The following is a 22752-nucleotide window of genomic DNA, read 5'->3' as shown; positions in this document are numbered from 1 at the left end:
CCCCAGCAGATTGTGGAGTCTTCATCCTTGGAGGTATCCAAAACTCAGCTGGACAATGTGTCCTGAGCAACCCACTGTAGTTGACATTGCTTTGAGCAGGGGTTTTGGATGAGACCATCTCAAAAGTTCCTTTCCAGCCACGACGACTCTGTGACTCTGAGTTACAATAAAAAATTAAAGAGACTCTCGGAAGCAATAGAACAAATAAGAGAACATTGAATTGTCATACAAAATAGGCACAGTTTCCAAAAGACCTCGTGACTAGCGATGTTTGAAAGTGAGGAGCATGAGGGATGTGTCTCCTCTAAGTTCTCTGCAGTGTTGTCTTTGCTTCTGAGGACTCGAGTACTTTAGGTCATGAGGGTGATTTTAGGCTTTGGACAAGATTTCTGAAGAAAGAGATTAAGGACAAGGTTGTGTTTTCATAGGCAGAGTCCTACTTTGCAGCAGAACAAAGGTTCATGTGCTTTGACTGGAGCCCCAAGAGCCCCAGAGGTGAAACACATCACCTGCGCTTGTCCCCATGGCTGATTGTACCAGGATGCAGGGAGAGACCATGGACCTCGGCTTTGGGGGACCAGTAGGTCCGATCGGTGTTACCTACGCTGAGGCTGTTCAGGTCACCCCAAGATGGAAAGAGTGGTGGTTGTGGTACTGCCTACACAGTGCACCTGCCCTGAACTTTGAATGAGATGAGATGAGATGAGATGAGATGAGATGAGATGAGATGAGATGAGATGAGATGAGATGAGATGAGATGAGATGAGATACCTACCGGTATACTCGGCTGTATCAGCATGTCCATCCCAGCTCCTCACCCACACCAGCCCCATTCCTCGATGGGAGAGCAGAGCCCTGCGCCGTCAGCTCCTCCCGCTGCCTGGGGGGAAGAGGAGGGTTTCTGACCCTGCTGCAACAAATTGTGTTTCTGCACTTCGGTTTCTGGGTTGATTTATTTTTATTTTTCACACTGTTTGTTTTATCTCCCAAGATATTTTGTTTCTTCTTGCCTGGGACTTGTCTTACCAAGCAGTTTTTGCACAGGCAATTTCCCCATCATGAGGAGACTGCTGAAGAGTCCGTCAGATCACCCAGGAGGACGCAGAAGACCGGCTTGTAGGCATGTCTTTCAAGCAAGGCTCATTTACCTTGAGCAAGCCCACCCACCATGTGGGTTTTGCCCAAAGAAGAGAAGTGCCATCTGCAGTTCAGGCCTAAATCCAGTCGGGGTTGGCTCCAGATCTCCACAGCAGAATAAAACTGAAAGCCTAGCAGTGTCTGTCCCATTCGTCCTGGATCTGTCACTCTCCACCCTGTCTCCAGGAGCACTGATGGGTACCGAGCTCGTCCATCTGACTGCTGGTTTTCTACCAAATAGTTTCTGAAAATGGTTGTGAAAGTGTCTTCTCAAACCAGGATCCCAATCTGAGGTCCTTCTGAAAATGTTGTGGTAAAAATCTCTGCAATCTTGAGGTCAGCTGAAAACAAAAAGACAGAAGGAGAGCACAGAAGTGCTCTGCTGTGTCAGAAGACAACCCACGTCTCAAGTACACGGTCAGAGGCAGAGGCACCGTGGCCTTCATCATCTGCGCTACCCGTATGAACACACCCTCTCTGCACGGGGCCCAAGACCCCCAGAATAAGGAAATCTAACCTGGGGACTGGAGCATCTCTGCTGTGGGGAAAGGCTGAGGGAGCTGGGATGGCTCAGCCTGGAGCAGAGCAGCTCAGGGGGGTGGAATCCATGTCTACAAATACCTACAGGGATGGTGCAGAGAGGACGGAGCCAGGCTCTTCCAGTGGTGCCCAGGGACGGGACCAGGGGCCACGGGCGCACACTGGACCCGGGAGGGTCCCTCTGAACGCCAGGACACACTCCTCAGGGTGAGGGTACCTGAGCTCTGGCACAGGGAGGTTGTGGAGTCTCCCACCTTGGAGATACTTGGAAGCCGCCTGGACATGGTCCTGGGCCCCCGGCTCTGGGTGGTCCCCAAGGTCCCTTCCAACCTCAACCGTTCTGTGAGTCAGTAATGAGCTGGTGTTAGAAGCAGACCCTCCAAACCATCTCTCCTTCCTCAGGCAGACCTGTCCATGATAAAAGATGTCTCCCCAACTCTGAGTGGACAACTTCTTGTGTCTGATGGCCAGAAGGGTGGCTTGGATTCATACGAGACCTCCTGAGCAGCATCTCAGGATTCCACTGGAAAAGCGCACTGAACCAGAGCAAACCCTGTCATTCTTTTCCCTCTCCCTCTTGGTCCATGTAACCAGCTGCTTCACCACCCAGCCCAGCTGCCCGCAGGTTCTCCCAGAAACTTCAGACCCCTGTTTGAGTGCCCAGCCCTTTCCTCAGCAGAGGTGCTGGCTGCCGATGAAAAGTGCCGAGCGCAAGGATCACCAAGGTCGGGACTCACTTGAAAATGCAGCAGTTCAGCAACCCCTTTTGAGGGATTTGGATTAATTCGGTTTTCCAGAGGCAGCGACCGTGCTTACATGTAATGTGTGTGAATAATCCGGTCCATAAGCTAGAAGTTATTCTAACTTTTCTTCACTAGCCGACGTAGGGGAAGGTCAAGGTTTCGCTAAAGGCTTTTTGATGCAGGTGTAACTCCATCTCTTCCCAGGGAAGCCTGTCGATGCTTTAGGAACAGACAGGGATGTGGATTTTTTTTCTGAAGGTCTTTAAAAAAAAAAAGCAAATAAATTCTTCAGACAGGTAGCGAGGATGCTGAGCCCAGTCACCCTTTCAGCAGCCACCCGCCCTGAGATCAGAGCAGGTCAGGTGTAAAACCACATCCCGATGTGCCCCGCGGTCCATCTCAGCACCGCTGTTCTCGGGGTTTCGCAGCCTGGGCTGTGGGTATCGTACCACGGCATTCAGGAAACGCGGGGCTGGAGCCAGACTGCGTCATGTGTGCTCACAGGTCGTGAATATCTTGTCTAATTTTTCTCTGTTCTTCATCCACAGCCTCGCCCACCAACAGACCTGGGTTTCAGCTTTGATGCCAATAAACAGCAAAGACAGCTGATAGCAGAGCTGGAGAACAAGAACAGGTAAAAAGCAAGCTTTGATCAGTATTGGTTTGGGAACAACATCCGAGGAGAGAAGAGGCTTCAGTCCGTGTGCTTTGCTGGTTTTATCCTTTTGTGTTGTATTAACCAGATTGTTTTCCTGGTCGGTGGAAGGCGTAGCTGCCTCGGTAACCCTTAGCTCAGCGCGGCTGCGGCTGCGGGGCCCTTATTCCCCAGGGAGCGGATTGATCATCTGCACTGATCTTCTTAAAACCATCTTAACTGCCGCTGAGCGTCAGGAGCTGCGTTGCCATCTCGTTCTGCTGTCCGCAGACCCCGCAAACTTCTCGCAGCAGGGCAAGGCGTCCGAGTGGCAGCAGGAAGATAAAGCTGCTGCGCCGTGCTGGAGCGAGCGGCTGGAAAAGCTGGTGGGTAAAGCCGGCTTGAGAAGAATGAGTGGGATTTTCCTTTTGCTGGGAGACAAAACAGTCTGAAGAAACTGGGAGTAGAAATAGGAGATGGCTGCCCCTGGCTCCCTGGCAGTGTTCAAGGCCAGGTTGGATGGGGCTTTGGGCAACCTGGGCTAGTGGAGGGTGTCCCTGCCCATGGCAGGGGTGGCACTGGGTGGGCTGTGGGGTCCCTGCCCACCCAAACCATTCAGTTCTTTTTCTTGCTCCAGAGGGCCTGTTAAGAAGAGATCGCCCTGGTTTTATTACAGTATTGCATTTGCACTTGCCTGCTTCTTCAGCACCCACTTTTGAGCTCGTGTTTCTCTGGCGGAGGGAAGCCAAGAGGGTGCTGCTCCAAAGACCAAGCCGTTGAGGGGCTGCAAACCCCGTGTGCTGCAGGACACAGGCAGGCCCTCGGTCGCCCACGGAGCCTCTCCGGGTGCCCGACGATGTGCTGGCTCTGCAGCGGTGCGTGGGTCTCCCTGTGCTCCAGCTGCAGCTCAGCTGGCGTGCCTGAGCTTGCCGCCTGCCCGGCCCCTTGCCAAGGCACCTTCAGCACACCCGGTACAAATTCAGGTTCGTTTGGAGGAGAACCAGTTCCTGGAGAGCACAGGAACAGCTCCATCCTTGCAGCATGTAAGCACCGTAGCTTCAATACGCTGCCGAGAGACCTGGCAGGTATTTGAAATTATTCATGGAGATGACAGATAAGGGAGATCTCGGTCGGTGCTGGTATGAACCCTTGCAGGGAGAGCAGCTCAGCAGTTTTAAACAAGAGCAGGGGAGGGAGAATTAGAGATTATAATCTTCACTCTCAGAAGGATTTCATTTCCATCGCAAGAAGTGAGTCCTTGGCCATCGGTGCTGCGTTCCCTCACCCCCGGCTACGCAGAACGCAGCGACCTTCACTGGGCTGCTGGCTGGCCGCCTTCCCTCTGCGAGACCTCGGGACTTTGTCTCTCTTACTATGAGCTGTGATTTTCCTTGTTCCTGCTGACCTGCCAGAGCCCTTGGAAAGGTGAGCGGGAGGCGGAGCGGCGCTGGCAGAGCTGCGGACGCAGCTGCAGAGCCCTCCCCACGGCGTGTGCAATGCAGATGGTGCTGACAGTGGAACCGTTTCCTCGTGGAGCAGCCTCCGAGCCCGCTCTGCAGGAAAGGTTTTGGAGAGTCGTTGCCAGCGTGTGGTACATAAGTGATTTCATGCTTCTTATTAAGTAACGAAGTCTCTTTGTGTGTTGCAGCAATTCACAGGACTGCGCTAACTGCCCTGTCTCGGTTTTCGATCTGTGCCAGTCATACATGAACAAAATCGCTGTGCTTAGGCTGCAGACTGACAGAAAGTGCTCGAAGGGCTACGACAGTGTTTCAGAGCAGTGCGGCGGCTGACCTTTTTCCTCTTCAATCTTCCCTCTGTCGTTTCTGTAGAGAGATACTCCAAGAAATTCAGCGTCTCAGGCTGGAACATGAACAAGCCTCTCAACCCACCCCTGAGAAAGCCCAGCAGAACCCAACTTTGTTGGCCGAACTCAGACTTCTACGGTAAAAGAACCCTCTACACCTCGTGCGCGTTGGGGGCCGTGGGGGCTGCTCCGTCGCACAGGCTGGCGCTGGGCAGAGGGTGACACCAGCAAAGCTTTGGTGACCTCATGCCGTTCTCTTCAGATGCTGAAGTCTGAAGACTGACAGCGTATTGCAATTTGCCTTTTCTTTCAGGGGATTTAGAAGTAATTAAAAATGTCTCCTAAAATTAATCCTATTTGTACAGTTCGGAAAACTGTTTGTAAAGAAGAAACCGATAGGAAAAACTAGCAGAAATGGCATTAACCGCTCGTCATTTATTGTCCAAAGGAGCGGAGTTGAAGGTGAATGTCAGTTATTTGATTAGTCAGGGAAACTCCCTGAGTTCATACCTACAGAGAGTCAGACATACATCCAAAGTTGGAGAACAATCTTCAAAGCCTCCTTGACTAAGTTTGCATTTTGAAGTGACAGGGAAAAATTGTCAGTATTTATGGAATAAAGTGGTTATAGTTGGGTAGTCGTAAGGGCATTCTCTGGCTATATTTTATTTCGTCTTCTATTACTAGTTAATTCAGAGCTCAACCTTCACAAATGCCATCCGTAACCTCAAGTAGGTTCTAAAATTCAAGCTCTTGGCAGCAGCAGCTCTTTGCAAACTGCATTGTGTTTCGTGCATTGGGGTGAACTCGTGGCTAAAGCTTTTCCAGGAGCTGCGTTGCTCTGGGATGGAGCTGCTGCAACTGCAGGCAGCGTCCGCCAAGTATCAGCCAGCCCCGACTGCAGAATCGAAGGCTTTTGACTTCTTTCGCTGCTTTTTCATACAGAATCTGCTGCATTATAGTACATTTTGGTATCTCGCTGATACTTTTCATTCTGTTACCTAATGATAATAGCTCATAGATTTTCTAGCTATACGCTTTGCATAGCTACGTGTAATTATGTTTAAAAAACTGGAGAGGATGCAGAAGATACCCACAGATGTTGTGCAAAATGTTATGCAAAGAGGTGGAGAAAAAGGAGATTGCATGTCATATGTGGTGCCTTTAACTTTGGATTAAGACATTGTGGTGCCCACAAAAATAACTGTAGATGAATAAATAAGCCTTTCTAATCTGGGTGGGGGTTTTTCTTAGTTATTTATCATTATTTATGATTGGGATTTGTGGGGCCCAATATTTCTTAAATCATATAAGATACTGAACTTCATGGTTCATCACTGAATGTCTCCTTATGCTAGTCACTTCTTTATTTTTTAAAATATAAAATAAAACCAAACAGTCGTATTTCCTTAAATATCTCACAGATAGGCATCTGTAGGAAGACCGTGGTTTCCTGATGCCAAGGAAGGGGAAGGTCACTTCTTATCTCCTTTTCTTGGTACCTGGTTCTGGCACAGCAAATATGTGTCAAAGATTATACGTTGCATTGGTGGACAGAAACAGCTCTGCCGAGGCTCCGTCCAGACGGGCGATAGCTTTTCCCTCCCAAACAGCTGCAGCCTTTTCTCCTCTTTGTGGGTTTTGGTTTTTTTTTTCCCTCTGCCTTTCCTCCCGTAGTTCATTCTTCCTTCTCTGAAAGCACTGCAGGATGCTGGATCTGATGGTGAAAGAGTTCTTAAAAGGAAGAGAAAATTGAGCGGCTTTTCTCAAAACGCTGTGCTCTTGCAAAGGGCTTCCTACTACCAAGGTGCTGAGTGCAGGTTTCTGGATTTTACGTGAAAAGCCTGATTGTTATATATAGGTTTCATGGACATTGCACTGTGCTTTGCTCTATTTTGTTAAATTGGAAGCAGGGGGGAGTGACAGAAACCAAAGAGTTATACGGGTGCAATTCCTGAAGTGGTTTTGAAATACCCAAAGTTTATTTTCTGACTCTTTCTTTCATGTACCTTGAACAGACAGAGGAAGGATGAACTGGAACAGAGGATGTCTGCACTTCAAGAAAGCAGAAGAGAACTGATGGTGCAGCTCGAAGGGCTGATGAAACTGCTCAAAGTAAGCCACGTCCTGCCAGAGACGCAGAGCATCCTTCTCTTCCCCGGGTCGGGAATGCACTGTCGCTGCTCTGACCTTCCTGCTTTGCGGTCGTACCGTTATAAATACTCCGCGAGGAACAGGAGGAATTTGCAAAACTGTCATCTCCGTGCTGGCTCTGCGTTGGTGCAGCTGGCTAACGGGTTGTCGGGTTCGCGTGCTGCTGCTTTGGCGAAAGTGCCAAGAGCCCAGAAGAGGCGGAAGGCTTTCGTGGGGTATTAGATTTGGTCATCAGCTGCGGGCAGCTCTTCCAGCTCTATCTGGAACATAAACTGGAAGCCGCAGTTGTGGCGGTGCGGAACGCGACTCCCCGTGACACGGTGCCGTGTGTCACCAGGGAACGTTGCACCAACCCGGCCCTGTCCGCGGCTTCGCTTGAGCGTGGTGGTGTTGGCTGTGCTCTGGGATAGATGTTGTCTGGATCTCTGGTGAGATAGAGTCCTGCTAGAGGTGAGCTCATGGCTGATGACAACAGTCTGAAGTATTATTATGAGTTTCTGCTTTCCGTTCTTTAAATTGGACAAGAGTCTCTCTGTAAAGTGAGCGGCAGAACATTGCCCTTACTCAAAAGATTTTTTGATCTAAGACAAGATGTGACAAAGGTAGGGCAGGCAATGGAAGCCGCGGGAGAGAGATCGCAGCACTGGCACGACAGGAGCAGCACGGGGTCTGTAGATCAGCCCTGGGCACATCTTCATAGCTCCAGAGAAACGTAGAGCTTGTCTGCACTTGAAAGCGATAATGAATTCGCATCAGCTGTGCACCTAAAGCGCAGTCGCTCTGCAGATCAGGCTTGCGTGCTGGAGCAGGAAGGCGCAGCCCAGAGGCTGTGGCCAGGTGCCCTCCTGAGGCGCCTGGACTGTTCCGTGGGCACGTCGCACGCAGTCAGCGTTCGTAGCTGGGAGGCTGGGGGTTAACTCAGTGGTTCTGCACGCTGTCATTTGTTCCTCTTCAGCCTGTCAGTGTCTGTCTGCTAGAAATATTGAAGACCATCACTTGCTAAATTCCCTTTGATTTCTTCAGAGCCAGAACCTTTGTAAGTTGGGGTGTGATATCTCTGGAAACCGACATCCAAAACTGAATTACAGATTGAGGAAAGTATAAAAAGTTGTTGCATCAGAAAGCGTGATTCTTTCTGGGTCAGCTGGCCACAGTCTGAGCAGTTTTCTTGCACACACTTGAGGAGGCTCCTTATAACAAAATCATTTGGATATCTGCTTTAACGTGGTGATGAGCTCTGACGGGAGATTTTCCGTAGACCTTATTATTTTCAAAGCACTCGCAAGCCTTCACAAGTTAATTCTCCCAGGCACGACCTGATGTGAATGCTGTCATCTCAGCAGGGTGTGAATGCTGTCATCTCAGTTCCGTCAGCTGGCCTGACTTTCCGCTCTTCCATCTCGAAAGCCTTGAAGGCCAGGTGGACCATCTTTCTCAATGCCCTACTCTGACCCTCTACAGCAAAATTGTTTACAGGCTGTAAGGACAAATAGAACTGGATATTAGGAGAAACTTGTTCCCCATGAGGATGCTCAAGCAGTGGAGCAGGGACTGGAGAGGTGTTGCCATCTCCATCCTTCAAGGCTTTCAAGACCCGACCGGATCAGGCTTTAAGCAACCTGGGCTGAGATTAAGTCGACCCTGTTCTGAGTAGGGGGCTGGACTTGAGACCACCTGAGGTCCCTTCCAACCTGAATTACCTGTGAGCCGGTGGCTATTGGAGTCATCTGGTTCTGCACGTTGCACTGTCTGGGTCTTTGCGTCTCCCCTTAGGAGCTTTCCATGGAGCCTGGCAGCTTCTCCTTGGTTAAAGCATCTTCCAGAAAGACATCTGTTCTTGAGCTGAGGAAATCAAAAATGGAAAAATCACTGCCAATGCAAATTTGCTTGCACAGTTAAAAATTTATGCCTCATTTTCAGTTAATGTATTTAGCTTCAGTTTACACCCGTTGGCTCTGGTACGTGCGGTTCTGCCGCCATTAAATTAAGGAGTACTTTAGCACCCCTGGTTTTTTCCTACGCAGATACTTACTCATCTCAGTGAAGGCACTTCTCAGTCTTCTCTTTTAAATCAGTTAAACAGGTGGAGCTTTTCTGAGCTTCTCACAGTCCTGCACTTCAGTACTTTTTACAGTTGATTTCTTTGCCTTCTCCAGATTTTTAAGACCATTTTTTTAAATTGGGGAAAAAACAAACTGTATGTTCAATTCTTCTCTGAATCTTAGCAGCACTGCGCAGGAGTTACAGGAGGAGTTTCATTGCTCTTCATCACTATTTTCCTTTTTGTGCCTTTCCGCACCAGCGAGTGCTCTTTGAAAGCTGCCAGTTATCCAGATCGTACTCCGTGTCAAGTGCTTTATTTATTTTGCATAGTGCTGACTGGTTAATGACAGTGCATCACAGGTTTGGCCTCTAAAGGAACTGCAGATATGAAAATATATTACGTCCGTGCAGTTCCTCTAGAAGCCCAACCTGTAATACATTCAAATAACAAAATCAGATTTATTTGGCAGGACCTCTTTTCCATGACTTTACAGTGCTTCACGTATTACGTATTAGTTGGGGCTTGTATCAGCATTTCTGTTACTCCGAACAAATTAATGGCAGGGTAGGACGTTTATGCTTATTTACGTTGTCTTACCTCCCTTCTTGAGTACGAGTGCCACACAGCACCCTCCAGTCCTGGGTGCCCCAGGATCTGTTAGAAATTACCTTCGCCGGACCAGGTAACCCTTCGGGTAATTGTTGTAAGAATCCCGGCCGCAAGCTACCCAGGCCCGCTGACCTAAAAATAGTATTTCGAGTAGATACTTTTAAACACCTTTTCTCATTATTAGCGGAAAGTACTTCACTGTTTGCCGATAGAAACTGCAAGGGGAAAGTGCTAACAGTCAAACAGAACAGAAATCCTAATTCCTCTTCCCATGCGAAGAATGTTACCGCCATTATCAAGAAGCAGGATGCACCACCTCAAGGCTCTGTTTTGTTTCTGATATTTGTCTTCATTTCAAAGTCTCCTTTTTGGTGGTTTTAGCCCTGCCAGATGCGAATTTTTCCTGCAAGGTTTTAGCTTCTCTCATCATTTGGTGCACTTCACAAATTTTCATTTATAATTTACATCGGCTGTTAAGCTTTTATGGTTTTTTCCATTTTCTTGTGCAGTATTTTTTACATTTTTAATGCTGCCTTCGTTTCACCAGTTGGAGCTGGATTCAGCTTACCTAACCTTGGTTATCCCAAAGTTTGGTATCTCAGCTCCCTCTGTAAAAAAGAGGAGAGAGAGGAAAATTGTTCTCTGGAGGTTCCTCCATTTTCCGGTGGCGAGCCGTGCTGTGATAGTTGGCCTCGGAGCAGAGAAGAGCCCTCCACGATTTGGGTTGCCAGTGCGGAGGTGATCAAAACCCAATGGCTAGTGTCCTGCTCTGACGTTCATTAGCCCGCGCAGTGACCTATCCACGCCGTTGCAGTTTAGAGTTGAGGTTGAGCTTTGCATCGAGCGTCCTTCCACATCTCATTGCCAACGTGTGTTGACACCCTGTCAGGGGGGTCGGTTACAGGAATCTGGTGGTGGTGGTCCCTGAAGGAGAAGTTGTGGTCGTTCAGCTCTGCACAAAGCGCTGTTGTTGGTATCTTCTGGTGCTGCGAGACTCTGGCTGTCTCTGTCCTTGGACGGGCACCCGCCTGCCTGCTCTGCTGGTGCTGCGGATGCCAACGTGCCTTCGGATCAGGGTGACCGGCGCTTTCCCAAACCATCTCCAGCCACCACCCTGGGGTCATCTGTTGCCCAGACCCATTCCCGGGGGGGGCAGCGTGGATAAGGCCATCCCGACTGGGGTGATAAGGGATTTTAGCAGCACAGACATGTGCAGATGGTGCTGGAGAACAGGCCCTTGCGCAAGCTGGTTTAGTGCTGTAGCCTCTGAGTCCGTGGGGCCGCTGCAGTGGCCACCATCGAACCCCTGTTGGCTACTGATCTCGTCTCCTCCTGGCCGCTCCAGCCAGCACTTAGTGAAGCAGATGGAGCAGATCAGGAAGCGTTCAGGGCCAGGTTGGATGGGGCTTTGGGCAACCTGGGCTAGTGGAGGGTGTCCCTGCCCATGGCAGGGGTGGCACTGGGTGGGCTGGGAGGTCCCTGCCCACCCAAACCAGTCGGGGATTCGATGATTCTATGAAGCCCCTTGCAGACGAGAGGTAGCCCGTCCGTCTGGGCTGATCGGTGGCCACAGCCCGTTAGTACTGTCGTCAGTGACTCTCTTCCAACATTTTTAATCTCCTTTTCCTCACCCCGGCTGTTGGCTTAGCTTTCCCGTCTTTCCCAAAGCCTTCCGTAACACTCCTCGTGCTGTGAGCTGGCACTCTCCTATCAGTAGTCCGCAGCGACGACTGTCTGCCCTCTTGCAGGGCTTTTGCTTGCAGCTCCGTGGATATTCAGCAGACGTATCCCATTTCACTTCTTCCATTTCCTCAACGGTAATTTCCTCACCAGCCGATCTGATGATTTATCTAATAACTGCTCAGTCCTTCTAGCAAAGCTCCACGCCTCCAGAGACTTTTTTTTTTTCCTTCACATCTGTAGTTAATGCTAAAGCCTCATTTTTCAAAGTAAAAACTTTTTTGGTAGAGTGGAGATCATTTAAGATCTTTTCCTTGCCCTGGCTCCCCATCTGCTCCTGCGAGTCCCAGTGCTGGTCGGAGGAACAACGGGGAACGTGGCGGGGGGGCAGCGCCGGGCCCCGCAGCGGATGTGGAGCTGTGGTTCGGTGGAGCCGTACCCTGCATCAGTGCTGAAACACTTGCCTGAAAGAACCCCAAGTCTTAGGAGAAAAAAACCAAAAGTATGTGCTCAGAAATGTGAATTCTCTGCAGTTGTCCCTAGATATCTCTGTAGTGCCCTCAGCGCAGCTGGGAAAACATCTTTTACTGCAGCCCAGTGAGAAGAAGCTGCTCTGAACTAAGGGACAGGTTCAGGTGAATCCCGCTCAGACGGGAAATAAATGAGGGAAGGTGGATAGATGGGTTCATGGATTTCAAAGCCAGAAGGAGCTTTTATTCCATGAATTTTAACTCCATGGCCTGGATTTCTGGGGAGACGTGCTTACCAGTGGTCCTGCTGCCCTCTGCACTGGCAGTCCGTGCCAAGCCAGCATCGAACAGGACACACGCCGTTACCCTGAAAAAGCTGTAATTGCTCTCTCGGCATATGAGAGTCATCAAAAACACGCTGCCGGCCTCACTTGTCATGCACGGCTTTGCTACCCGCACCACGACTGCCGTGCTTCTCCACACAACCGAGCAGACAGAACAGCACGTAGGACTCGCCCTGGTCGTTAGATATGCGAGGATGAATCTCTGAAAACTTTTGAATTATGAAAGCAGCTCTCCACTGTGCGATATTTTGCTCATTCCTGGGAAGGCTGTATCGTTGAAGTCAGAATGTGGCCCCGCCGGCCCAGCAGGATCACAGCATATGTTTCTCTGCTCTAAAAGAGGATAAATTCATCCATATTTCATCTTTTTTTGGGGCTTCCAAATTAATAGTGATCCTGACAAACATTGCATTGCAGCAAAGGAATTGTTTTCTCTGCATCTTGTCCCTTACTCCGCATCTTTGCTGCTCTTGCCCCCCAGCTTCTCCCCTCCCAGGCCTGGTGGATTGCCGCTCGTTAATTTGCCCTTTGGAATCCCGTCTGCAGAGGTCCCTGCGGGCCCGGTGCTACCAGGCACTCTCTGACTGTTTTGCCTCTTGGGCTGCGGCAGTCTGGGTCTCCAGGTTTGTGTTGCACGCTCCAGATGGTGTTCCCAGGCGCTGGCCGGTGGTAGTTGGGTATTTCTTGCCTTGAGGGCATCTAGAGAGGCATTTCTGAGTCCGGGGCAGGAAGAGAAGCCAGGAAAGGTTCTGTGTAAAAGATATCCACTGGATATCCTATCCTGTATCCAAGATATCCGTACCGTGAGAGCCATCCCGTGTATCTGACTTTCACCAACACCGAGGGCCATTTTAGACGAGAGACTTCTTTTGAGAATGGAGGGAATGACACCTTTGCTTTCCCACCGCAGCTCTCACGTCTATCCTCCCTGTTCCCTTTGGTGTCTGCAGATGTTTCTGCAGTTTGCCATGTTCTGTTCTTCCAGTGGGTCTGTTGCGTATTTTGTGTGCTTGTGTTTCCTTTTCATATGATAATTAATCTATCCTGTTTCTCTCTTCACTCTTTTCTTTTGCCAACCCTTATAGGAAGAAGAGCAAAAGCAGGCAGTAAGTTGACTTCAATTTGTAGGTGATCTAACTCTTTTCTTTCTGCATGAAAACAATTTTCTGTTAATTGGCTTGGATGCAAATAAACCATGGGTATGCGGGGTCTTTCACACTTGTAAATTTGAAAGCAGCCCTCATCGGTTTCCAGTAGAGCATGTTTGTGTGTATGTCCTTAAAGCTATTCCTCTCTCCCTTTTGAATTAAGTTTATTGCCGTGGGTACACGACCCGTGGCTGTTTTCATTAGGTCTTTATAGAATTGTGCATGATCATCCAGGGCTGAACATGTGGATTCTCAGCTGGCTTCATAATCTATTTTGTTGGAGGTTCTTTGGGGTGTTTTCCACGCTAAGAAAGCTTTCTTGTCTCTTCAGGAATTCTTTCATTTGCCTCCTTGCCACATGCAAGTCCATGCATGAAAACTAATTAATGACTTAATATTCTGGGCATGGATCCATATCATTCAATCATGATATAGTCTCCTTGAATTAGTCCCAGTACATTCATTGTAAAGAGGATGAGTAAAATAACAAGAGACAAGAATGCATTTGCTTTGTTACTGATTTTCATTTTCTCTGCCCGGCTATTAAAATCAGATTCCTGTGTTAATTTCAATATCCACTCCAGAGGGAGCCCTTTTGCTTTTCTCGGAAATAGCCAGATGTTCAATGTCTTCTCTCCAGCAGAACAAATCTTCAGCGTTTTCAAACACGATTGTCTTTATACACAAAGCTTTAATGAAGATTAATCCTGTGTTTCCCATTGTTGGGGGTTTTTTACATGTTGTTTATCAGACACCTAAATTGGATATTGGATACGTGGATTGGAAATTCTGGTGCCTTATTTTCTGTAAGGAAATATATATTTCTGGGTCACTTCTATTGCTGAAAATGCTTCAGTGCTGCATGTGCTGAAATTGGCTTTTGGTGGCTCCTGGATGGCCTTTTATTAAAGTTCTGTCATCGATTTAAAAAGAAGATGGTGTTAAGTATGCATCTTCTGTTGGAGCCCAGTTCATCTTTAGCCGATGCTGCCGGTGAAGATTTATCCCCGGCTTTGCTAAGGCACCTTGCAGAAATTCCTTGGCTTAGTGAAGGGACCAGATTGCAGCATGTGGCAGCGATCGTCAAGGAATTTCCTGGAGGAAGGAAAGCAACCAAGCCTCCACCGTCCCTGTCCTCCAACTTCTAACTGTGCAAGTGGAATGCTGTACCATGTATCATTCTCTTACCCAGCATCATTGCTAGGACTAATCACCTGCGTGGAAATGCAGCATTATTTTAGCTTGGTTTTCCTGCACTCTGATGTTCATCTTGATTGTGGATGGAGAAAATGGTAAATAGGAGATCAAAGGAAGAATTTGCCCAATTTTACCTCCCTTCTTTCCCTAGAACACTATGTTAGTAGGAGGAGGAGAGAGCCAAAACTGACTGCTAAGATAATGTGGACACATCATTTCACTGCCCAGTCCCATTCTGTTGGAATCAATGATGAATGAGCCAAAAAGGATTTGAAACTCAAGGTGGCAGATTTTGACCAACCAAAGGACACATTGCTGATCTGTAGGAATTAAAATTTCCTTACATTTGCATGGACTGAAGCAGCTTGAGATTGCTCTCCTCTAAACTGTGAAGGTGGAGCCTGAAAAAGCTGAAATCCCAGGATACAGTGCTCCACTTGCCTGAGAAGCACCAAAAATCACAAAACAGCTGAGGTGGAAAGGCACCACTGGAAATCACCTCATCCACCCCCCCATGCTCAAAGCAGGGTCAACAAGAGCAGGCTCCTCAGGAATTTGTCCCATCATGTTTTGAGTATCTCCAAAGATGGAGACTCCTCAACCTCTCTGGGCAACAGGTTCTAGTGCTTCACCATAGGAAAGTTTTTTTCTTTATTTTTAAATGGAATTTCCTAAATTTCCATTTGTGCCTGTATTTCCATTCCCTTGCCTCTGGGCCTTTCACTGGATACCATTGAGAAGGGTCTGGCTCTGTTTTCTTTACTTTCTTCCATTAGGGAATTGTATGTGTTGATAAGATCCTCCTGAGCCTTCTCTTCTTGAAGCTAAATAGTCCCAGCTCCTTCAGCCTCTCCTCGTACGGCAGGTACGCTGGTTCCTTAATCATCTTTTTTGGGCTCTTCCTTGGACTTGCTCCAGTCTTGCTCCAAATCTTTCTTGGACTGGGTTGTCCAGAACCGAACCCAACACTCTAGGTGCAGCCTTACCAGTGCTGAGTTGAGGAAGGATCACCTTCCTGGACCTGCTGCCAACACTCTTCCCAGCACAGCCCCGGATGCTGTTGACTGCCTTTACTGGAAGGGTACATTGCTGGCTCATATTCAGCTTTTCTGCAGGACCCCAAGGTCTTTTTCTGCCAAGCTGCTTTCCAGCCAGTCAGCCCCCAGAGTGCACTTGATGCACAGGGTTATTCCTTCCCAGGGACAGGACTTTGCACCCTGTGTTGAACTTGATGAGATCCCTGTCTGCCCATTTCTCCAGCGTTTCAAGGTCCCTCTGAAGGGCAGCACAACCATCTGGTGTATCAACCACTCCTCCTAGTTTTGCGTTGTCTGCGAACTTGTTGAGGGTGCATGCTGTCCTGTCATCTAGGCCACTACTGAAGAAATTAAACGGTAACTGGTTCCTGTATCAAACCTTGAGGCACAGCACTGGTAACTGGTCTCCATCTGGACTTGATGTGGCTGATAACAACCCTACACATCACACACTGTATTGGTATCGGCACCATTCTGGAAGGGAGGTAATGGCATATCTCCAGCATGAAGTCCAGAAGACCTCATTGGACCATACACTGGCTTCCAGATGTCTTCAGGACTTCATGGTCATCCATGTACTCCAATAACAGAAATACTTGAATAAAGGGCCGAATGTCTGCGAGAGTGTGGGCTAAAGAAACACAGCCAACTGAAGAACTTTAAAAATATTATCAAACATCCCACTGTTCTTTAGAACCTCTACCAGTTTTGGTGGCTCTAGACTCCCATCTTCCTCTACATGTGTATAAAACCCTACAGCAGCTAGGAGAGAGTACAGTCTACTGTGTGCTCAGCCAGCCCCATCCTTGGGTCCACAAGCATCTTGGAAAAAGCAGGTAGAGGAGAAGAGCCTAGTCTGGTTAGTACCTCACAAAGGTCTACAGACTAGGCCAGAAACAGCAGGACCACATATGAGGGAAAATGTGGAGCACCATCTGGGTCCTGTGGAAGAGAATGCCCAAGTGCCGTAGTGATCTAAAGTGACGATCATCTCAACCCTTGATGAGATGGACTGATTGTGTGGTGACATCATGACTTTACAAGAAGGGTTAAAGTGAGTGACAGGCAGAAGAGCAGTCACTGGTCAGGACCGGCAGCACATCATAGCAGTAGCATCAGCATCCACGTTAGGAATTTCCGAGTTCCCTTCACTGCTAAAGCTGCAGGTCCCGTTCTGCCTTCTCCATGCAGCTAGTAAGATTTACAGGGATGGGTCAAAGAGGATCAGCTTTCCTGGCTGTGTTCAAGCAAGTCACTTGGCCAACAAAAAAGGCTTCCTGAACAAAAAGCCATCTCGTTCATTCTGCCTGTAACTGAGACAACACACGCTGTATTCCAGGGGCTGAAGGTGCCAGGGTTGACATGGCCATTTTGAATGGCTTGACTGTCGTCATGAGCCAGCATTCCACCTGGTGCAGCAAGACACTTAACCTGGAGGGGCAGTTTGTCCAGGCATTGGCAGCCAGAGTGATTGCATGTGTAAGCATTGAGTAGAGGTCTTTGCTGCTCCTGGGAGGCTAAGAAGTTATTTGACTGCTGAGGTTACCACCAAGTGCCTACAGAAAACGGTGTGACAACTGACTGCTAAGATTGTTGTGCCCCAGCTAATAAAGATCTTTGCTAGCACATATCGTAATTGATTTTCATGTCACAGCTGGTGAGAGGCTTAAATAATCTGCTAAATATTAAAACCTCTTTGGTTTATAGTCAAATGAACAGCCATTGGAGCTGTACTGTTCAATATTCAGAAGAACGTTAAAGGAATTCACAAAGATGTACATCACATGTATGATGTCTTTGGCATGTAGTACAATTCATACAACAAATCCAGAAGAGCGTCAAGCACTCGCGCTCCAGCACAAGAGAACTTCTCTAATGCCAAACAGGCACAGAAATGGCTTCGCAGCAGAGGAGCTCACATGGGAGTGTTTAAACACTGGAATGGAAATCTTTTCCTTTCAGAAGATGGTGGGAACCACACGACATAGCAGAGCAGACTGGGCTCATGAATTTCGAGGTTATGTTATCAATCAGCACAAGTGGACACTGTCTCACCCAACAATCCTTGTGAAGTCATGGAAATCATGGGAGGGTGGCTCCTTAACCCAGCAGAGAGGGAGTCAGGAGTTCCAATTGTCCTCCCGTCGTTCAGATGATTCAGAGCGTGTAGGAGATGCCTTTCAGTCAGCTTGAGAAGTGCAAGGGCAGCACTGCACGCACCTTCATGAGGTCGACCTTCTTAACCGATGGCTGTAGCAAAGCTGAGCCCAGACAACAGGCTAGGGTGATACCTGCGTCCCTTCCCCAGAGATGTAGAAACCTGCAGGTGGGGAACTCCTGACCCTGAAGAGCCCTGTAACACCCGAAGAAGTCTCATCATGTTGATATCTGAATCTCAGAGTGCTGTTCAGACCTGCATCCAGCTTTGCATCAGCTAAAGGTCGGAGTGGATCACTGACGCACGTCTGGGTGACTCCCACCATCACGTACCGATGCATTTTAACAAAAATATGAAGAATTCCTCCTAACACCTCAACACTGCAAGTCAGCTGCCTTCTTACACTGCATGGCCTCCTTCACCCGCAGCGTATGCCTTTGGTCTCTGCTGGTGATTAGCAAACTCGCAGCGCTGCTGGGTTGTGTCTGCCAGCTGTATAGCCAATATGACCCAACTTGCTTGGGTGACATTCATTTATACTGAAAAACTTCCCTGAAGTGGAAGCCCACCTCCTGGAGGGTGGGAGTGGACAGCCCAAGTAGCATAATGTAGAATAAGACAAAACTGCCTATTCAGGATAAATTTAAGGACCAAATCTGGTTACCTGCCATGCTGGCAGCCTTGAATGCCTTCTCTGGTTAAGCGGACAAGTATTGTGGTATGTAGGCTCTGCCTGTGCTAGTAATGCACACGGAAAAATTCTCTGATGCCGAGGGCAATGGAGATGGAGATGCCTGCCTCCGTGCCAGCGGGTTCTCTTAGCCTCCAAGACCTGGTGGCTGCATGTAGCATTGGGAATGGTGTGCCTGGAAACCGCTGGGGAATGTGCTAGCTGAACTGTGTCACACAGGGAGCACACTAGCACTTAGATACTGTAAATTATCTTGTTCTAGTGCCAGAAACACTCCTGCGTATGGTTCAACTCACTGATGTAGACAGACATAGCTTTAGAATAAGCTTTTGAGTTGGTGCCTCCACACTAAGAGCCATGTTCCTGGGCCTCCGGGAGGAAATCAAACCTAGGAAGGCTTCTGAAAGAGCCATTTAGATGTTAAAGATTTGGAGTCGTGTAGGGAACCAGCCCTCCGTACCTATGGAGCTTATCTGTCAGTAGACATTTCGGCTGGGTCTGTGCTGACCTCAGGTGTTGGAGGTGAAGACGACCTTACCCTGCTCTTTAGTTGGCAGCACTGCCCCTAGCAGATGACATTTTGGGATACAGGGAGGAAGGTTTGGCAGGGAATAGCCGTGGATATGCATCAGAATTACTTCCTTGGAAGTCCGTTTGCTCTGATGGATCACACGGTCCTGCGGTGGCTCAGCGTCAGGTAAGAGACAAATCCCCGAGTCATGTGGTGGTGGTCCTACCGCAACGGGATGAGTGCAGGGAAACGCCGACCGAGGTGTGAAGCTGATGTCTGCAGAAGACCTGGTTTCCATCTGAAGAGAAAGCAAATCCCTCTCCCGGCGCTAGCGGCGCGTTAGCAGTGTCCCCAGCTCACGCAGCCCTCCCTGCCGCCCTTTGCCATCTGTGCCACGCTCGGCGGGCAGAGCTCGGTCAGCCAACGAGCAAAGCGTGTTGCTGCTTTTCGTTCTAGTGCTGTGTCCGGCAGACAGCGGAGGCCAAACGCTGCAGGAGTCTGAGCCCGGAGCCTTCCCGAATAAACACAGCCCTGCAGCGGCCGGGTCTGGCAGCTTTGCATTAACCTGGTGCTGGCGGGAGGGGCGAGGAGGAGGTGTGAGAGCATCTCATGATGCTCCGCTGGGGACCTGGTGGGCTGCTGTCAGCCCAGAGCGGATCCAGGCGTCCTGGCCTGTTTTGGGATGAGGGCGCACCAGCAGCACGAGGGAGTGAGTGCTGTCAGATTAAAACAGCAGCAAGCACGTAGATGTTTTTAGTCCTCAATTGTAGTAACCAGAGATATTTTCCAAAATAGCGGTTGAGAAAGTTGTCAGGGAGAAGTGTGTTTTTTCCTGTCTCCCGCTGTCCCATGAAGAGGTAACAGCCGTAACGCAGACCCGTCCCCGCAGAGCGCCCGCTCCATTCATGCCTTCCCTGAATCGCATTCCTCCCTACTTAATCACATTTTGGATTGCACAGCTAGAAACAGGCAGGAGTTTGTTCGGTTTCTTGTCTTCCAAGTTCTGCCTTGGCTGAGAAGGACATGTGTGCCAAGTTCCAGCTTTTACGCCGCTACCATTTTTAACAAAGGTCTGTGCAGAAGCATTGCGGCTACACTTGCTTTTGACTCGGGGTAAAAATATGCCTATTTGTTCTGAAGTACTTCACAGCCAGCTGAAGGGCTTGGGTTTATTTTCTAGACAGATCCTCTGTCAAGAAGCCACCCAGCGTGAAAATTTTTCAATTTTTATCTTCTAGAGGTTTCCGTTTATCTGCATATTTGTTTGTTTTAATGCACGTTATTTGTGAGAAGAGGATGAGAAATGAAACGCTGCTGTAGCGTTTACACCAGCACGCGCAGTACTTGCACCCAGCAGCTCCTGTAGATTTATTGTGGGCGGTTATAAGGAAAGTCGAGGCTTGGTCATGTGCCACATGCTCAGAGGCACTCCAAGAGCCCCAAGAGCTTATTTCCGTATTCAGAGTGTTCTCCCCCTCCTTCCGATGTCCCATTTTGATGTTAATACATTTGAAACACAGGGGGGCTGCAGGAGAGGAGCGTCCCCGCTTTGAGAAGGCACGCCGTGCGCCCCCGGCCGTGGCAGCTCTGCTGTTCACCGGCTGTGCGGTGGTGGGGGGCAGCGAGATGCGTTTCCCTCGGGTGGAATGACCGAGACCCTGGTTCACACACCGCTTTGGTTGCAGTTCCTGCCGGCCAGCTCCTGGGTCGTTGCCGAAATCGTAGGGCCGTCCCATGCCAAGGAGCCTCTGCCGTGGGGCATGGGGGCGAGGGGCACAGCTCTGAGAGACCTCGTGTGTGGATGTGTGTGGGAGCTGGATTTCATCTGGAACGTAGCACCTGATCTGGAGGTTTCTTCGGGACGGGCGAATACAGCCAGTTCTCCCTGATTTCCGCCGTGACCCCGGGGCTCCCCGGGCGCCAGGAGAACCCAGGTCTTGCAATGGGGAGGTGGTGCGGAGGCAGCCCCGTGTCCCCGTGCTGTGCCAGCCTCCCTAACACAGGCCCAGCGCCCGTCCTGCCAGCTGTGGGGTAGCTCCAGTGGGTCTGGGGGGTGCTCCTGCACTCCCCGGGGTCCTTTAGCAGCGGCGTAGCTCAGGCATCACGGTGTGCCCCAGCAAATAAATGTGGAGATCGGGGGGAACTGCTGCAGAAACTACGGCTTTGCTCAGCCTTAGCCTGGGTCTGACCTGCTGGGACTAAGAATCCCATTGGAATCGCACGCACCATCCCACAGCACCCACTTTTGGGAGCCCAGCACTGGGGTGCCCAGGCTGGGCTCAACCAGAATGAATGCAGCAGCATCAGTTGACAGGGTCTCCGTGTTGTGCCGAAGTAGTCAGCGGCAGGAAGAGCATCATGCCTTCAAGCCTAAACTTACCTTGGGTGTAGGGGTGCATGGGGACGGTGCTCGAACTGATGACCAGCACCAGACCTGAGCGGTCTCTGCATCTTTGACATGAAGAAGCTGGTGGTGCCCCAGAGACCGCAGAGTCAGAACAGTGTCTGAGAGGTGTCTGAGCACGGGCTGTCGGTTTGGGCTGTACTAACAACGGCTTTATTCTGCGAGTCACTTATGTGAAACATTTTCCTTCTTGGCAGTTTAGTAATATTTCTCAAATGCCCGGATAGATTTGTCAAATGCCCAGGGTTCAGCAAAGCCAGCTTGAAACATTCCTTTTCCTCTGCCAGTATTCCCCGCTCCAGCAATTATGTTCATGCAGTTTTTGAGGGGCCGAGGTACGAATCAGAGCACTGAAATCATCCTACTTAAAAACAGCGTTCCTAGAAAAAAGACGGAACCAGAAACTCTTGTAACTACACCTTCATTGACCTTGCATCGGATCTTCGAGAAATACCAATCCAAACTGGAAGAGGCTGGATGCGGCTCCCGAGACTGATCTTTTTTGTGTCGATCATTTAAGCCCCTTGGCAGAAGACAGGTCATGAGCACCCATGGCGCAGGGAAGGCGTAGCGGCAGGGACGCAGTAAGGTACGTGCCCCTTCGGAGCAGGAAGAGAGAAGGATAGTTTGTGTAACAGCAGGTGAGAAAGGAGGTTATAAAGGCTGAGGAGCAATGTCTCTCCGGAGTCAGTGATAATTCAGAACTAGTGCTTAGGCTTATCCTGCAGGAATATTTCATCAGTCACCATTAAAGATCTCACGTGCAAAGACAGAGCAGAGTTGGGTTTTTTTTGGTTGAAGATATTCTCCCACTACGTGGGTGTTTCTGTCCTTTGTCACTTGTTCATGAGAATTCGCTATGGTGTGTCGGTGGTATTTTTCATTTCACATAGATGTTTCCACCAAAGCATTTGTTGCCACATTTGGGGATAGATATTCATGAGCCTGTAGATGTTGTGTTTCCGCTGTGGAGATATCATTAGGATGACTGGAGACGATGTACTACAAGGATTTGCATTTGTTTTGGCAAGATCTAATTTTACTTGATGTTTGTTTAGTCCCTAAGAAAAGTGATCCTGATGATGAGTTTGGCAAGACTGAAAGCTAGAAGACAGAATTCTGGAATAATTTATTTTACCGTATTTTCTTTGAACATGGCTTTTAACTGGTTAAATGATTATCCTTGTAGAGTCCAGGATGTGAAATATTTATTGCTTCCCTGCTGAATTTCATAGCCGTGGTGACTCTTCTAAACCAATGTTTTCTTCACTTTGTAGTCAAGGACCTGCTCCAGTACGTAAATAAGCTTAACTAAGTGCAGACAGTGCATGCACGCTCCTTCAGGACACGATCCAGCGTAATGCTTAATTCTCTGCAATTACTAATTCCTTCTACTGTGCTGTAGCACTGGGTTGGCACCCAAATACAACTGATTGATGCCATA

The 22752-nt window shown here is 49.1% G+C and overlaps 1 protein-coding gene across 17 annotated transcripts in view; it reads left to right on the top strand.

Annotated features, from left to right (window-relative positions):
• The window catches only part of DTNB (dystrobrevin beta), a 205684-nt gene that overhangs the window by 137774 nt on the left and 45158 nt on the right, over positions 1–22752 (top strand). For 9 of the 17 annotated variants that reach the window (XM_075750221.1, XM_075750220.1, XM_075750217.1 and 6 more), the window contains 4 exons: positions 2969–3054; positions 4887–5000; positions 6880–6976; positions 13248–13268. In XM_075750221.1, the coding sequence (XP_075606336.1) occupies positions 2969–3054; positions 4887–5000; positions 6880–6976; positions 13248–13268 (318 nt within the window). The remainder of the gene's footprint in view (positions 1–2968; positions 3055–4886; positions 5001–6879; positions 6977–13247; positions 13269–22752) is intronic. The other 8 variants (XM_075750223.1, XM_075750225.1, XM_075750222.1 and 5 more) reach the window with 1 other exon arrangement.

This window comes from Balearica regulorum, chromosome 3 (assembly GCF_011004875.1).
Source record: "Balearica regulorum gibbericeps isolate bBalReg1 chromosome 3, bBalReg1.pri, whole genome shotgun sequence".
NCBI classification, from domain to species: domain Eukaryota; kingdom Metazoa; phylum Chordata; class Aves; order Gruiformes; family Gruidae; genus Balearica; species Balearica regulorum.
The sequence above is the reverse complement of the archived record's forward strand: the minus strand, read 5'-3'. Positions and strand labels throughout refer to the sequence as shown.